Source organism: Euleptes europaea, chromosome 20 (assembly GCF_029931775.1).
Source record: "Euleptes europaea isolate rEulEur1 chromosome 20, rEulEur1.hap1, whole genome shotgun sequence".
Classification (NCBI taxonomy): Eukaryota; Metazoa; Chordata; class Lepidosauria; order Squamata; family Sphaerodactylidae; genus Euleptes; species Euleptes europaea.
This window is the reverse complement of record NC_079331.1, coordinates 21,080,787-21,098,793: the sequence shown is the minus strand read 5'-3', so window position 1 is coordinate 21,098,793 and position 18,007 is coordinate 21,080,787. Positions and strand designations below refer to the sequence as shown.

Genomic DNA, 18,007 nt, shown 5'->3' with positions numbered 1-18,007 from the left:
ATAAGAGAAAGAGAGTGCGCGAGCGGATCCTTCCGGGGTACGCGAGCATGCAGCTCACAGGACGTACCAGCCAAACCTCCGTCGCCACAAAGGCAAAACACAGCAAAGATTACCCTGGTTTGTCGAGGAAGGAGGAGGTAATTAACTCCAGCGAGGGCCGTCGGGCTGATGAAGATGGCACCTTGCCCGAGCCTTCTATAAATCACAGGTTCCATTTGGGAAGGCACTTTCTGGGGTAATTAATGAGCCGGTATGAAGACATTAAATGGGGGGGGGGGAAGACTCAGCGATAGACCCGGCCTGTCATTCAACTGTGCCGCCTTCCCCTTCTGCGGGTAACCAGGGGAAAAGAACAAAAGGTGAAACCCCTTATAGACTGGCGTGCTCTGCTATCTTGGAGAGCAGGGAATGAAGTAATTCTCCAAAAATAACAAAGCCGGGATAAAAAGACATTAAGGGGGCTAATTGCGTGAATGTCATTGTGAAAGCTTTACAGGCTATTATTGGAAATGATTGCTTTCCGGAAGGCCCGGGCATCACGTTTAAAAATAGCATTTCATTCAGAATTCATTAGCCTTGATGGCGTTTGGTATGGTGTATGATGGTTTTACTGGTGGACGCGGGCCAATGAAATGGGTCTTTTTAATGGGGGGATAGAACCTTTTAGCCTTTATGATGGTTAATGACATGTAGAATTATATGGACCCGTTGTTTCAGTTAAAGGCAGAGCTAAACCATCCCTCAATAGGAAAAGAACAACAACCATCGCGCAGTGGATGAGGAGTTTGAATCTGATGAATGATCAGTGAAAGGCAGTGGGACGTCCGGTTAAATTGCTGTGAGGGGAAGGGGATAATTTTCATCTGTAGGGTTTCCAGCTCCTGGCTGGGAAATACCTGGAGATTTTGGGGTTGGAGCCTGAGGAGGACGGGGTTTGGGGATGGGAGGGACTTCAATGCCACAGAGTCCAATTGCCATTTTCTCCAGGTGAACTGATCTCTGTCGGCTGGAGATCAATTGTAATAGTGGGAGATCTCCAGCTAGTACCTGGAGGTTGGCAACCCCACATCGAATCCAATTGCCAAAGCCACCATTTTCTCTAGGCAAACTGATCTCTATCGGCTGGAGATCAGTTGTAATAGCAGGAGATCTCCAGCTACAACCTGGAGGTTGGCAACCCTAGGGGAGGGACTTCAGTGCTGTAGAGTCCAACTGCCAAAGTGGCCATTTTCTCCAGGGGAACTGATCTCTATTGTCTGGAGATCAGTTGTAAAAGCAGATCTCCAGCTACTACCTGGAGGTCGGTAACACTATCCATCTGTCTTTTTGGGGGGATTTGCAAGTTTGTCAAAAGATCTAGTGAAGGGTCTTGAACTGGAAATCTGGCTGAGTCCGAGTGAGCATTAAAGGGTATAAGTGGTCAGTCCTGAGACTCAGGCACACATAAAATTGTCAGGCTGTGGGCCGGGACATCACTTCTGGGAAAAAGTGGAAATGAGATGACGTTGCTCTAGGAATCACTCTATGGCAGAACTGGAAGTGACATCATACTGTGCGCAATGCCGGGTTTAAAAAATAATTCTCCTGCCGCCACTTGGAGCAGCAGCAGGCAACAAACATGGCCGCTGGGTGGGAGACCTGGCAACCCTAGGCACACAAGCAAATAGGAGCATGCAACATGGGTCACATGAACACATGAAGCTGCCTTGGTCCGTCGAAGTCAGTATTGTCTACCCCGACCGGCAGTGACTCTCCAGGGTCTCAGGCAGGGGTCTTTCACATCACCTACTTGCCTAGTCCCTTTAACTGGAGATGCTGGGGATTGAACCTGGGACCTTCTGCATGCCAAGCAGATGCTCCATCATTGAGCCATGGCGCCTCCCCTGGGATTGGCTGACAGTGTTGCAGTATAGACCCTCTGGATTGGCCAGGTCTGTCCTTCTGCGTTGTCCAAGACAGCAGGATTGTCTGCTTTTGGCATTTCCAGCTTCCCGTTCCTAATTTGCTCCTGATTCGGCAGGGTGGAGGTGACGCCGGTGTCACCAGCCACCCAATGAACTTCATTTGAACAAAGGTGTGGCTGTGGATCTGATTTCATGACCGCCGTTCAGTACTAGAATAGCCAAGGCCGTAGCATGGCATAGTGGTTAGAGTGTCAGACTAGGATCTGGGAAACTCAGGCCTGAATCCCCACTCTGCCATTCAGTTTTCCTGGTGACCTTGGGCCAGTCACACTCTTCTCAGCCACTAGCCTACCTCGCAGGGTTGTTGTGACAATAAGACGGAGGATAATGGTATAAGCCACTTTGGGTCCCCACTGGGGAGAAAAGTGGGTGTAAATAAATGTAAAACAGCCATCCGTGCACACTTTACAAAGTACACGGAGAAAGGTCTCTGCCTATATTAGCGTACAATCTAAAATTTGAAATAAGGGAGATGGGAAACAGATAAATGGGACGAATGCACCATTTCCAGCTGCACGTTCTTAGGCTCAATTTGACTGGGGGGAGGAAGATGAAGGGGCACATGGAAAAGGGGCATGTGCTGTATGTGGAAGGAATAAACAGGATGAAACATAGAAACATAGAGTTGGAAGGGACCCCCAGGGTCATCCAGTCCAACCCCCTACACAATACAGGAAATTCACAGCTACCTCCCCCCCCACACACACACACCCCAGTGACTCCTGCTCTGTGCCCAGAGGAAGGCAAAAAACCTCCAGGATCCCTGGTTAATCTGGCCTGGAGGAAAATTGCTTCCTGACCCCAAAGCAGCGATTGGCAATACCCTGGGCATGTAAGAAAGGGCCGCAAGAGCCAGACACAGACACAACACTTCCTGCCTTCCTTCTTATGATCTGCCTAAATTCACAGAATCAGCGTTGCTGACCAACGGTCACCTAGCTTCTGCTGAAAAACCTCCTCATGCTGAATCAGACCCTTGGTCCATCAAAGTCAGTCTTGTCTTCTCTGACTGGCAGCGGCTTCTCCAGGGTCTCAAACAGAGGTCTTTTACATCACCTACTTGCCTGGTCCCTTTCACTGGCGACGCCGAGGATTGAACCTGGGGCCTTCTGCATGCCAAGCAGATGCTTTACCACTGAGCCATGGCTCCTCCCCTATATATAGAATCATAGAGTTGGAAGGGACCACCAGGGTCATCTAGTCCAACCCCCTGCACAATGCAGAAAATTCACAACTACCTCCCCCACACACCCCCAGTGACTCCTACTCCATGCCCAGAAGATGGCCACAATTCCCTCCCTCTCACGATCTGCTCAAGGTCATAGAATCAGCATTGCTGACAGATGGCCATCTAGCCTCTGCTTAAAGCCTCCATGGACGGAGAGCTCACCACTTCCCAAGGAAGCCTGTTCCACTGAGGAACTGCTCTGACTGTTAGAAATTTCTTCCTAATGTCTAGACAAGTGATGGCGAACCTTTTAGAGACCGAGTGCCCAAACTGCAACCCAAAACCCGCTTACGGTATTTATCGCAAAGTGCCAACATGGCAATTTAACCTGAATACTGAGGTTTTGGAACAGTTTTCTCCTGGGAAAAACACACTGTGCTTGTAAGGAGTATGCCCTGGGGATACGGTTGCTAACTCCAGGCCGGGAAATTCCTGGAGATCTGGGGGACAGCAGAGTTTGGGGAGGGATTTCAGTGGGGTATAATGCCATAGAGTCCACCCTCCAAAGCTGCCATTTTCTCCAGGGGAACTGATCTGGGTATAGCAGCGGTCGGTTGTAATCCCGGGAGATTCCCAGGCCCCAACTGGAGGTTGGCAATCGTGTGTGTGTGTTAAGTGCCTATGAATCAAAGTCCTCCAAAAAGTCCTATCTTAGGCAATCATACCAGGGAAGGAATCCCTGCGATGGCAGGAAAAGCAAGGCGACGTCGCCGTGTTACCTCAGGATCGCCCACTTACTGCAGCCTCGGGGAAGTTGGCCAGGTCACGCAAGCAGCAGCAGTTCTGGGTGAGAAGTGAGGGCGGAGGTTGCCCCGGTGGGTCTCCTCCTTCGAGGGCAGGGCCGGGGGTGGCACAGGCAGCCGGAGCCAGCTCCAGTCTTGCCGCTGCTTGCGCCATGCGGGACAGACGCTGGCGGTGCAAAGCAGGAGCGGCGCAGCGGCTCCCGCTCGAGGAGAGCCCAGACACACCACCAGCCATCCCAGCCGTTCCCGGCGCCTAGGGGGTGGCCACAGCAAGGTCGCCCTGCACCACCGAGGGGGAGAGAGAGGGAAGCTCGCAGGCGCCCCAGCGACGGTGAGAGACCCCGGGGAGCTCAACTTTCTCCCCCCTACCCCTCCCCTCGTGGCTGCCAAAAGAAGGAGAGGAGAGACGCTGCCCGGTGCAAGAGCCGGGGCTGCGGGCCACCATGAGGCAGATCGGGGGATCCCTCCCGTCACCTCTCCTGCTGCTGGGGCTGCTTTTCTGTGCTGGGGCAATGGCGCACGTGCCCACAGAGAGGGCTCTGCATGCCCTCTCTGGCACTCGTGCCATAGGTTCGCCACCACTGGTATAAACGGAGGCTGCTCAAGAAGAGATTAGGTGGACTTTTCTGGTTGGGAATCCCTGAACCAGACTTGCTCCCAAGCTTGAGACCACATTGGAATAAGTATTCTACCCAGGAGGATTTTCTACGTGTGGAAGGAGTAAGAAACAAAAGACCTGGAGGCTTTTAAATATTTCCCGCCTTTTTTTTTAAACCACCTTTTCTCTTCCCTCAGATAAAAGCATCACTTTGCACACACACACACCCCCGCCCCGGATTCCTGACGTTCCTGGAACATAAATGGGCGGAGCTGCCGTTCATGCTTCGCTGCGCATAAAGGAAGGGCGCATTCAGACTTTGGCTCGGAGGCCATGCTGTGGCGACTAGGGACAATAGCCTCATTAGTCACGGGGAGTGGGTCTCCCGTCTGCAGGGAGGTGCCTTGAATAGCCAGCAGGCCCTGGATCCAGAAGGAGGGAAAGAGATGCGTCTTGTTAAAAGAAAAGATGCAGAAGGAAGATACAATGCGCACCCCCCCCCTTGTGAGCATTAATGTCCTCAGCCCTGTGAAAACCGTTAGGAATGTAAAAGCTGGGGTCACGGAAAGGAGAAGACCAAGTTTGCTCTTCCCCTCCAAGGCTCCCTGCCTTTTATCTGCAGGTGGGGCCTGGTGATCCCCTGGAATTACAACTGGTCTCAAGGCTATAGAGATCCGGTCTCCTGGAGAAAATGGTGAACTCTGTGGCGTTATATCCTAGAATCATAGAATCAGACAGTTGGAAGGGACCACCAGGGTCATCTAGTCCAACCCCATGCACAATGCAGGAAATTCACAACTACCTCCCCCACACACGCCCAGTGACCCCTACTCCATGCCCAGAAGATGGCCAAGATGCCTTCCCTCTCATCATCTGCTTAAGGTCATAGAATCAACATTGCTGACAGGTGGCCATCTAGCCTCTGCTTAAAAATCTCCCAGGAAGGAGAGCTCACCACCTCCAGAGGAAGCCTGTTCCACTGAGGCACCACTCTAATTGTTAGAAAATCTTCCTAATGTCTAGACGGAAACTCTTTTGATTTAATTGCAACTCGTTGGGTCTGGTCTGACCTTCTGGGGCAACAGAAAACAACTCGGCATCATCCTTTATATGACAGCCCTTCAAGGACTTGGTTATCACATCATCTCTCAGTCTTCTCTTCAGGCTAAACATACCCAGCTCCTTCAACCTTTCCTCAACCTTTCCTGCAGAGCTCCCTTCCCAAACCCAGCCATCCCCAGGCTCCACCCTCCAAAAAACCCTCCAGGATTTTCCCCACCTGGAGTTGGCAACTGTAACTCTGAGGATCTAGAGTGGAAAGGAAAATCCAAATTGAGTTGTTTCCCTCCCCTTCTTGCAGAAAGGCCGATGGATAGGGTTGCCAGCTCTGAGCTGGAGAATACCTGGAGATTTTGGAGGCGGAGCCTGAGGAAGGCGGCGTTTGAGGAGGGGAGGGACTTCAATGGGATACAATGCCATAGAGCGCACCTTCCAAAATGGCCATTTTCTCCCAGTGAACTGATCTCTATTGGCTGGAGATCTATTGTAATCCCAGAAGATGTCCTGCCACCACCCGAAGTTGGCAACCCTACCGATGGAATTGCTGTCTGGAGTCTTTTCGCTTAAGGCCGGCCTGCTTGACAAAGTCCCAGTGGGCCAGCAGGGTTATTGGTACCCTGGTATCGGGCTGGGGGGGCTGGCAATTTGGGTATGGAAAGTCAAGCAAGTCTTTTGGGGGTCTAGGGTTGCCAATTCCAAGAGAGCTCCTGGAATTATAATAACTCTCCAGTCCCCCTGGAGAAAATGGTGGCTTTGGGGGTGGTCTCTATAGCATTGTACCCCACTGGAGTTCTTCCCCTCCCCAGGCTCCACCCCCCAAATCTCCAGAAATTTCCCAACCCAGAGTTGGCAACCCTAGGGGAGGCCAGCTACATCAGGAACAAAATGGAGGCTGGAGGTTGTTTCTGGCACCCTTTGCATTCCCCACATGCCTAACCCCGAAGTTCCTTTAATTGGCATGACCTATAGCAACCTTTTGCCAAAACGCCCCCCCCCCCCATCAAATTCTACCATCTGGGTGGATTCCAGAGTGAGGCGCAATCTGCCTGTGATCTTATAATGCTGCTAATTTAGCCTAGTTGCAGTCAGTGTTTCCCTCGATGCCCACCCCCCAAAAAAAACCCCAAAGAAGGCTGCTTTCTTTGTGAACAAATGGCCAAAGAGTTAGGATTGGGGGGAGATATGAAAAACACACACATGAAAAACGCATGAAGCTGCCTTATACTGAACCAGACCCTTGGTCCATCAAAGTCAGTATTTTCTACTCAGACCCGCAGCAGCTCTCCAGGGTCTCAGACTGAGGTCTTTCACATCACCTACCTGCCTAGTCCCTTTAACTGGAGATGCCGGGGATTGGACTTGGGACCTTCTGCGTGCCAAACAGAGGCTCTGCCACTGAGCCACAGCCCCTCCCCTAAAAATTATATATGGACACATGAAGCTGCCTTATACTTAATCAGACCACTGATCTATCACAGTCAGTACTATCTACTCAGACTGGCAGCAGCTCTCCAGGGTCTCAGGCAGGGATCTTTCACATTACCTCCTACCTTGTGGTGGACTCTGATCTGCGGAGGCTAATCTAGTGAACTGGATTTGTTTCCTCACTCCTACACACGAAGCCAGCTGGGTGACCTTGGGCTAGTCACAGCTCTTTTAGAGCTCTCTCAACCCCACCCACCTCACAGGGTGTCTGTTGTGGGGAGGGGAAGGGAAGGCAATTGTTAACTGGTTTGAGTCTCCCTTAAGTGGTAGAGAAAGCTGGCATATAAAAACTAACTATTCTTCTTCTTAAACTGGATGTGTCAGGGATTGAACCTGGGACCTTTTGCATGCCAAGCAGATGCTCTACCAGTGAGCCACAGCCCCTGCCGACTGCTCACATGCACTTTTAAAATTTTAAATGCACCTCCCCCACGAATCCATTTCCTAACTCGAATCTCAACAGCGAAACCACAATAAGTGAAATGTGTTCAGGGAGTGTCCAAGGAGGTGGTTTTTCGACCATCCCTTTTGCTGATGCTCTGGGGGTTTTGCTTGTACCGGACCTCAGGACAACTGCCGCAGATTTCCATGGTGGTGTGCAGAAGGGGTCTAGGGAGCCTCCTGTGATACACCAGAAAAACGATTCTTCGAAAAACCGAGAGGTACAACCCAAGGTGGTGGGGGCTCATCCAGCTGTACAAACCTAGACGGTCTTTTCCTTTTAAACATTTGTTTTATTAACTTCATTTATAGTCTGCTTTTCTTGTTCAGAATCGAGGCAAATTCCAGAGTTAGAAAACAATGCTAGAAAAAGGGCGATGTAATGCAAGCGACAAATAATGCAATGGAACCGGATCACAAAATGAGAGAACAACTAAATAAAAGCAGTATAGGGCATCCAATAAACAGTGCAGTAAAAAAAATCCTGTCTGATTTGTTTTCCACAGACATTAAAACTGCAACCCTAAAAAGTGCCTTCCTGAACAATTCCTCTTTTACTGCTACCCAATTCTGTTTTATGGCCACCCTGTTTCCCCTTTATAAAAATGCTCCACCGAACAATTCTGGTCCTACAAATTGGAATGATAAAAGCATGGGGGTCTTTCCGACTTTCTCAGGGAGGTTCTGGGGTGGGCTCCTGTTAATCTTACCCCTTTGCAAGGTGGCACCTTCACTTCCTTTGATTTTATAAAACTTGCTACATCTGTAAAAAACAACAACCCCAGCATAAATTCAATATATAAAGAGACCATAGAACACGGAGAAGTGGGTGTTCTCTAAATGTGATGACGGTTCCACTTTTTCCCTGCAGAACGGACATATATATAGCTAAATTTGAGTCCAGTAGCACATAAGAACATAAGAAAAACCCTGCTGGATCAGACCGAGGCCCATCAAGTCCAGCTGTCTGTTCACACAGTGGCCAACCAGGTGCCTCTAGGAAGCCCTCAAAGAAGACGACTGCAGCAGCACCGTCCTGCCTGTGTTCCACAGCACCTAATATGATAGGCATGCACCTCTGATCCTGGAGAGAATAGGTATGCATCATGACTAGTATCCATTTTCACTAGTAGCCATGGATAGCCCTCTCCTCCATGAACATGTCCACTCCCCTCTTCAAGCCTTCCAAGTTGGCAGCCATCACCACATCCTGGGGCAGGGAGTTCCGCAATTTAATTATGCATTGTGTGAAGAAATACTTCCTTTTGTCTGTTTTGAATCTCACCCTCCAGCTGCAGCAGATGACCCTCATGAGATCACGCTAGCCTGGGTCATCTGGGGCAGGTCGCTAGACTTCGGAAGGGTCTAATTCTGCTGAGGATGGCAGTAGACTTGATCACAAGCTGGAGAAATGACACTTGTTGAAAAAGAGGGATCCCTTCTTCGAGGGATCCATGAAGAAGAAGAGTTGTTTTTTATATGCCAACTTTCTCTACCACTTAAGGAAGAATCAAACCGGCTTACAATCACCTTCCCTTTCCCTCCCCACAACAGACACCCTGTGAGGGAGGTGGGGCTGAGAGAGTGTGACTAGCCTAAGGTCACCCAGCTAGCTTCATGTGGAGGAGTGGGGAAACCAACCCAGTTCACCAGATTAGCCTCCGCTGCTCAGGTGGAGGAGTGGGGAATCAAACCTGGTTCTCCAGATCAGAGTCCAGCGCTCCAAACCACTACACCATACGGGCTCTCAGGCACTCTCATGATTTGCAAGCATTGTTGCTGTCTTTGCCACAGGGGGCACTTTCCTTGCCCCCCTGAGGGCTGACGTCCCTCCCATGTCACTGGAGGGCTTAGAAAATCATTGTACGCCATAGCAATATTGCAGTTACACATTTGTTCTTTTAAAAGCCGTCCATGGTGGGGGGAAATGGTGGTTGGGGTGGGGGGCGATTTGAGAAAAATAGTGCCGATACGGGCTAAACAGGCCATGCTGGATCAGACCCAGGCCCATCAAGTCCAGCAGTCTGTTCATACAGTGGCCAACCAGGGGCCTCTAGGAAGCCCACAAGCAAGACGACTGCAGCAGCATTATCCTGCCTGTGTTCCACAGCACCCAATATAATAGGCATGTTCCTCTGATCCTGGAGAGAATTGGCATGCATCATGACTAGTATCAGTTTTGACTAATAGCCATGGATTACCCTGGGACCTGGATAGTAGATGGTTTGGGGCTGACGTTGTGTGGACGCTTCCCCTAAAAATGGATATCAAACTAGTGCAAAAACCTCCCACTTGATGCAAAAAACCGGTGTTTTGTAACTGCTGGGGAATATGTAGCCCTCCTGTCTCAGTTTCCACGGCTTGCCTCTGAGCCTAACATTTGTGCCTTAATGTTTCCAACTAGCCTCGGCTTTGCTGTGACACACTGAGTTAATGTTCCTCTTTTCCCACACCAAATCTAGGTCAGGCTCCTCCTTAGCGTTAATGCCCCGCTGAATGAAAACGGATTGCCCACTAATGGCTCCCATTTACTTCTTTCGTGGAGCAAAGCACATTTTATTCAATACCTGTTTTCTTCTTTATTACATCAGATCTCCTGCCTCTGCTGCCAGGCTAGCAAGACGGCTCTGGCCAGGCCTACGAATACGGAGGAGGTTTTGATCTGCCCTTTAAATCGCAGAAGAGCAGGGCGGGGCTTGTGACATTGCTGGAGGGTGAGAGATTCAAAACAGATTGAAAACAGAGAAAAGGAAGTGTTTCTTCACACAACACATGGTTAAATTGTGGAACTCCCTGCCCCAGGATGTGTGAACAGACGGCTGGACTTGATGGATCTTGGTCTGATCCAGCAAGGCTTTTCTTATGTTCTTATTATAATTATAGTATATATAATTATATTAGGTGCTGTGGAACACAGGCAGGATAATGCTTCTGCAGTCGTCTTGTTTGTGGGCCCATCAAGTCCAGCAGTCTGTTCACACAGTGGCCAACCAGGTGACTCTAGGAAGCCCACAAGCAAGACAACTGCAGCCACGTTACCCTGCCTGTGTTCCAAAGCACCTCATAAAATAGGCATGCTCCTCTGATACTAAGGAGAATAGGTATGCATCATGACTTGTATCCATTTTGGCTAGTAGCCACGGATAGCCCTATCTTCCATGAACATGTCCACTCCCCTCTTCAAGCCTTCCAAGTTGGCAGCCATCACCACATCCTGGGGCAGGGAGTTCCACCATTTAACTATGCATTGTGTGAAGAAATACTTCCTTTTATCAGTTTTGAATCTCTCACCCTCCAGCTTCAGTAGATAACCCCACGTTCTGTTATTGCGAGAGAGGGAGAAAAGCTTCTCCCTGTCCACACTCTCCATACCATGCTTAATTTTATAGACCTCTATCATGTCTCCCCATAACCGCCCTTTTCCCAAGCTAAACAGCCCTAAGCATTTTAACTGCTCCTCATAGGGACTGCCGACTTGACTCTGTTTGAGCTTCTGTTGGGAAGCCGTTTCCATTGGTGAGGACAAAAGATAATTTGGGGGGCGAAGGGGCAGCTGTGAGAAAGGGTATACATTTTTTTGGTGTAGCCAGTAGCTGCGGTTAGTCAGTCATTTCATGCCTGCTCTTGAGCAGTTTTGGAGAATTTTGCTTATTTACTTTATTTATACCCCCCTTTCCCCCCTAGTGGGAACCAAAAAGTGGCTTACATAATCCTTCCCTTCTCCATTTTATCCACACAACAACTCTGAGAGGTAGGCTAAACCGTGTGTCTGTGACTGGCCCAAGGTAATCCAGTAAGCTTCCATGCAGGGTAGGGAAGAGAACCCAGGTCTTCCAGCCCCTAGCCTGACAAGCTAGCCACTACAGTATGTGTTTTGCCCCCAAGTTGTGTCACGGAGAGCCACTTAGAACCGCCGACTTTGCAACTAGTTTCAGGGTAGCCATGTTGGTCTCCAGTAGAAGAGCTGGATTCAAGTCCAGCAGCATCTTTGAGACCAGCAAGATTTTCGGGGTATAAGCTCCGTTTGTCAGACGCACATGAACACATGAAGCTGCCTTCTACTGAATCAGACCCTCGGTCCATCGAAGTCAGTATTGTCTACTAAGACCGGCAGCTGCTCTCCAGGGTCCTAGGCAGAAGAGGGTCTTTCACATCACCTACCTGCCTAGTCCCTTTAACTGGAGATGCCAGGGACTGAACTTAGGACCTTCTGCATCCCAAGCAGAAGCTCTACTACTGAGCCACAGCTCCAACTCTCAAAAGCTCACACCCCAAAAATCTCGTTGCTCTCAAAGGTGTTCCTGGACTTAGGTGCTACTAAACTCAAATCTAGTTGTCTTTGCATCTGTAATTAAAGTTTGCAGAACCTTTGCATAAAGCCCATTTATTTGGGGTGGGGGTGGTAAGAGCCGGGCATGAAAAATTCATGCCCTCTCTAAGAACCATTTGCTCTGGCAAAGGTTGTGGCATTTCCCTGGCATCTGACCTGGAACTGTGCTTTCAAGCCACATTTCAGGGTCACCAGAGAGCCACGTCTGACTTAACATCTCGTCGCTGAATTATTGATGCCCCCCCATCCATGTTTTATGCATGGTAAATATTAATACCAGTGTCTCTAAGAGAGGAGGTTATTGCAGAAATTTTACCAGATAGCAATGATATTATTGAAAGGGAGCGAGAGGGATCCAGGTCCCTACCTGGGGCTCAGTTGGCCTGCTTTCCTTCTAGCTAAGTAGGAAAGAGGTAAAAGAAGACCTCAAAATGTCATAGAGGCAAAGGTACCCAGTACCCAAGGTCAACAACAAGAATTCAATGAAAAAAGAATTCTGCAAAGATTGTATGTAAAATTTATGAAAAGTGAAATACAAAAGCCAAAAATACTGGCGAATGATACATTCAGAACTCCAGAAAATGCTTCGGGAAAATTACGAACTGGACCCCAAATATATGCTGTTAGGAATGTTTCCCTCTGTTAAACTCTATGTACAAAGAGCTTTATCAATACACAACTTCAGCTGCCAGAATTGTGTACGCTAAACTCTGGAAATCCAATACAATTCTGGATATTACAGAGTGGACCAATGGAAGAATTTGGGTTGAAATGGCAGCCTTTTTATGATTATTATTCAAACTGTACATAAATAATTTAAAATAACTCGACAGTATTTGTAGTAAGAACTTACACTTATATATAAAGAGTAGGCATGTTTATATACTTGATAAAGTTCCAAGATGTTTTATGGCTAAAGATTAAGGATTGAATTTCGGATAAAACTTTTATTTTTCTCTTTAATACAAATTTTGTTAAAGCTCGGAGGATAGGGTTGCCAACCTCCAGGTAATAGCAGAACTGCTATTACAACTGACCTCCAGCCGATAGAGATCAGTTCACCTGGAGAAAATGGCCGCTTTGGCAATTAGACTCTATGGCAAGTCTCTCCCCAAACCCCACCCTCTTCAGGCTCCGCCCCAAAAACCTCCCGCCAATTGTGAAGAGGGACCTGGCAAACCTATCAGAGGACAAAGTATGGTTTATTTGGCTTTTCCCCTTTTCCTCCCTACTTTTTTCTGTATCTTAAAACAAAAAATAATAATTAAATTTGTGTCACAATATGTCAGACGATTCATCAATAGTATCGAATGTGTGAGAAAACTATTTACAAAGTCACACATCGAAAACTGCATTCATAATAAGTAATAATTCTTAACACATTTGACAACATACCTTAATGGATAACATTTACCGACTCTAGGACATGAGTTCAGTTGTTTATTCTGATTCTGCTGGAAATTTGTGGTTTAGATAGATATGTGCCGTATTGACTGAAGAAGAAAACGAAACAGAAACTATCAGCCGGCATTAGGGTCTTGTTGTAAGTTTGCTGTGTGATTTTGTTAAGAATTAAGACTTTGTTAAGACTTATTCCTTATTATGAGTACAGTTTTTGATGTGTGACTTTGTAAATAGTTTTTTCACACATTTTTTTTAAATTTTATTTTTGATATAAAAGGTATACAAAAGGAGGGGGGATAGGAATATCAACAACAGATCTAAAAGAAACCAGAAAAAAGGAAAGCAAATGAAACAGATTACAATGCCATGCTTGTCAACATAGTCTTATGGCCGGAGTGACTGCCCTACATAAAGAGGGAAGTTTAAAGTTTAACATTACTAATCTTACAGCCAGATGCTAATTGTATTATTGAAAGTATACATCTACTCTATTATTCTATTGTGATTATTATTGTTATTATTATTAGATCTCAATATGCTTGATTATTATTATTAAACCTCAATATACTGATAAAATAGTTTCCATTTTTCATGAAACTGCGCATAGTTCTTGTTGCTATTTGCCATAATAGTCATTTTAGCCATGGTTGCATATTCCATTAGTTTTACCTTCTGTTCTACATCTGGGAGGAGTGCCTGTTTCCATTTCCTTGCTATAACCATTCTAGCAGCTGTTGTTGCGTATTTAAATAGACCTTGCAATTGCGGGGATATTTCTGATGGTGTAATGCCTAACAACATGTTCTTCTTTCACACATTTGATACTATTGATGAATTGTCTGTCATATTTTGACACAAATTTAATTATTTTAGTATTTCGCTTTTCATAAATTTCACACACGATCTTTGCAAAATTCATTTTTTTTAATTCTTGTTGCTGACCTCGTGTATGGCGTACCTTTGCCTTCTAGCTAACCGTTTCACTAACTGCAGGACTGCCGTACCAGGGATTTCCAGAGACTAATATTATTCTTGAGCTCTCCTTTCTCTTTTGTCCCAATAAACCTTTAACTGGTAAACTCACATTGCAAAAATATTTGTTTTTGTCACTTCTCTTTGTTCCAGTTCGTCTGTGATGCATAGGGTTGCCAGCTCCAGGTTGGGAAATTCCAGGGGATTTTGGGGGGCAGAACCTGAGGGTGGTGGGGTTTGGGGAGGGAAGAGACTTCAGCAGGGTATAATGCCATAGAACCCACCTTCCAAAGCAGCCATTTTCTCCAGAAGGCAATTTTAAGTCAGTTCGAGACTCCTTAAAGGAAGAGAAAATTGGGGTATAAAACCCAGCTCCTCCTCCTCTTCTTCTTCCCCCAGAGGGTTTTCAAGGCAAGAGACATTCAGAGGTGGTTTGCCATTGCCTGCCTCTGCATCACGCCCCTGGTATTCCTTGGAGGTCTCCCATCCAAATACTGGCCAGGGTCAAGACTGAGTGTGTAACTCCCCCGAGGTCACCCAGTGAGCTTCCATGGCAGACTGGGGATTTGAACCTGGGTTTCCCAGACCCTAGTCCGACACTTTAACCACTACACTATGCTGGCTCTCATCACTACCTCTATTGGGAGTGAATTCCATAGTTTAATTACATGTTGAGTGAAGGAATATTTCCTTTTGTCTGTCCTATGCCCGTTTCCCAGCAACTTTATTGGGTGCTCCCAAATTCTAGTATGATGGGAAAGGGAGAAAAAGCTCTCTCTAACACAGCTTGAAAACCAGAATTAGGGTCTTCTCCCCCCCCGAAAGAACACTTACTCAAAAGTAGCCCCATGGATACCTCTCGATACAGCTGAGCTCAGGGAGCGAATGTCTAGCTTCCTCTACGATGATAATAGCTTGACAATAACAATGAATCATCACAATAAGCAGTAATGAAATAACTGCATTTCTGTTAGACTTCTGCCCCGGTTGGTTAGTGTCCCGGGGAGCTTTTCTTAATGCAATATAATGCAATTAGCGCCCGAGGAACTTGTGTTATTTAATAAATTGCTCTCAGATTACGGGGAAATCCAGTCTGAACTGGATTTTGTTTGTGAAAGATTGGGAGGGTCGCATCCCCTAAAAGCACAACCGGAGTGCGTTTTTCAAACCTTTTTTGTTTAGCCGGTTGGGGCTTATGACAGAGGAGCGCGAGAGGTGCATGTTTAATGTGGTTCATGTTTAATGTATGAAAAGGAATCCGGGGTCTTCCATCTGTCGGAGCCCAAAGGGAGACGACGGATGAGTGATGGATCCCTCCTGACAGGTCTGTAGACTCCCCCAACGAGATGAGCATGTGTTATCTATGTCGAAGAAAGGAGATTGGTGTGAGGCGCTCACATGTATGCCTGTGCATGTCTGCAGTGAGAAAGAATCTTGTCAGGGAGGGAGGAACGGCAAAAAGATTCCACTCTCTGCCACTCTCAGGCCATGATATTGAGGAGCACCTGGGAAGCAGAAGATACTCTTCAAAGGAACACACATGAACACATGAAGCTGCCTTCTAGTGAATCAGACCCTTGTTCCATCAAAGTCAGGATTGTCTACTCAGACCAGCAGCAGCTCTCCAGGGTCTCAGGCAAAGGTCTTTCACATCACATACTTGCCTGGTCCCTTTAACTGGATTGAACCTGGGACCTTCTGCATGCCAAGCAGATGCTCTACGACGGAGCCACGGCCCCTCACCAAAAGCACGATGTCAGTGGAGCAGATGGATTGATTTGCAAAATGAGGTCGTGTATAGGTTTGCCCTTACCTAGATGGCCCAGGCTAGCCCTGTCTTGTCTGATCTCGGAAGCTAAGCAAGATCGTCCATGGTTTGTACTTGGATGGGAGGCCAACCAAGAAATCTAGGGTTGCTATGCAGAAGCAGGCAATGGCAAATCACCTCTGTATGTATTTTGCTCTGCCCTGGAGGGCCCAGGTCATGCTGATGTTGTCAGAACTTGGAAGCTAAGCAGGGTCAGCCCTGGTTAGTACTTGGATGGGAGACCACCAAGGAAGTCCAGGGTTGCTGTGCAGAGGCAGGCAATGCCAGACCACCTCTGTTTGTCTCTTGCCTTGAAAAGAAGAAGAGTTGGTTTTTATATGCCGACTTTCTCCACCACTTAAGGAAGACTCAAACCAGCTTACAATCACCTTCCCTTCCCCTCCCCACAACAGACACCCTGTGAAGTAGGTAGGGCTGAGAGAGTGTGACTAGCCCAAGGTCACCCAGCTGGCTTTATGTGTAGGAGTGGGGAAACATATCTAGTTCACCAGATTAGCCTCCGCTGCTCATGTGGAGGAGTGGGGAATCAAACCCGGTTCTCCAGATCAGACTTCACCGCTCCAAACCCCCGCTCTTAACCACTACACCACGCTGGCGACCCTACGGAGTCGCCATAAGTTGGCTAAAATCGCATGGCACTTTCCACCATAAGTCTGGTGTGGCGTCCTCAGCATGTTTCATTTGTGTCGCCTGGAACGGGTTATTTTTGGCAGAATGTCTCAGTAGAGCAAAGCGCTCTCCTTCGAACAGAAAACATATCCACCATCAGTGTTTCTTTTCTCTTTTCTCCCCTCCCTGTCTCCCTTCCTTCCTACAGCTATGTCCAACTTCCACGTCCATCCCCAGAGCATAGTGGTGGAAGAAGGGGGTGTGGCCAGGTTCCAGTGCCAGATTCATGGCTTGCCGGAGCCGGTGATCTCGTGGAAGATGAATCAGCTCCCCATTGATACAGACAATGACAGGTAAGGGATGCGGGGCCCGTTCTCTGCTACGGGGGTCTCGTGTGCCCCGGAGCAGCTTTTGAACTTTCTAGCTTTAGAAATCACCTTTCTGCATAGAATTGTCTTATGTGCTCCTTGTGTGTTGTACAGGCTTCGGAGAGGTGTTCTAGGGTTCTTATACGCCAGGGGTCCCCACCTTTCTTGAGCCTACGTGCACCTTTGGAATTCTGATGTAGGGAGGTGGGAACAATCACAAAATGGCTGCCACAGCAGGTGGAGTCAACCACAAAATGGCCACCACAGGAGGGGTAGCCAACCACATAATGTCACTTAGAGAGGTTATATATAATTGTAATAGTACCTCTTCAGCTTTTCAGGCAGAAGGATGCCAGGAAAGGTGTCGGCGGGCATCATGGCACCCACGGGCACCACATTGGAGGTCCCTGGCTTACAGGAACATACCTAAAACATTTAGGTTATCAGACTATAGGCTAATCAGACTATAGGCTTCAGTCATGATTTCTGATTTCTGATGCCCCCAAAATCTTACTGGTCTTAGAGGTGCTACTGGACACAAATCTAACTCTTCCACCAAATTCAGAGTCTAATCGAGATAGAATGGGTGTTTGGATGTTGAATTCAAATGGAATCAGGATGTTTGTTTTTCCAGAGAGTGCTTCTGGGAATGGCCCCCCAAAGCTACTGCTGTGAGGCCCATCCACTTGGCCCCTCCGCTTCGGGGGCGGACAGAGGGGCTCCTTTTTGCCTGCAAGACTCCCTCTCCTCAGCTTACAAGTTTCCTTCTGTGTTCCTTCTGCCACAGATTCACGCTGCTCCCCAAAGGGGTCTTGCAGATTACTGGCCTGCGAGCCGAAGACGCCGGGATTTTCCGCTGCGTGGCTACCAACATTGCCAGCGTGAAGTTCAGCCGGGAGGCCAGACTCTCGGTTTCAGGTGGGTGACAGCCGTTCTTGTCCTTTCCCCATGACCCATCAGACAGCATTTGTGAACATG

General features: G+C 47.9%; 1 protein-coding gene across 1 annotated transcript in view; it reads left to right on the top strand.

Annotated features, from left to right (window-relative positions):
• Nucleotides 1-18,007, top strand: part of IGDCC3 (immunoglobulin superfamily DCC subclass member 3) — a 108,988-nt gene that overhangs the window by 32,467 nt on the left and 58,514 nt on the right. Inside the window, exons 2-3 of the mRNA XM_056866121.1 lie at nt 16,870-17,014; nt 17,817-17,947. Of these exons, the coding sequence (XP_056722099.1) occupies nt 16,870-17,014; nt 17,817-17,947 (276 nt within the window). The remainder of the gene's footprint in view (nt 1-16,869; nt 17,015-17,816; nt 17,948-18,007) is intronic.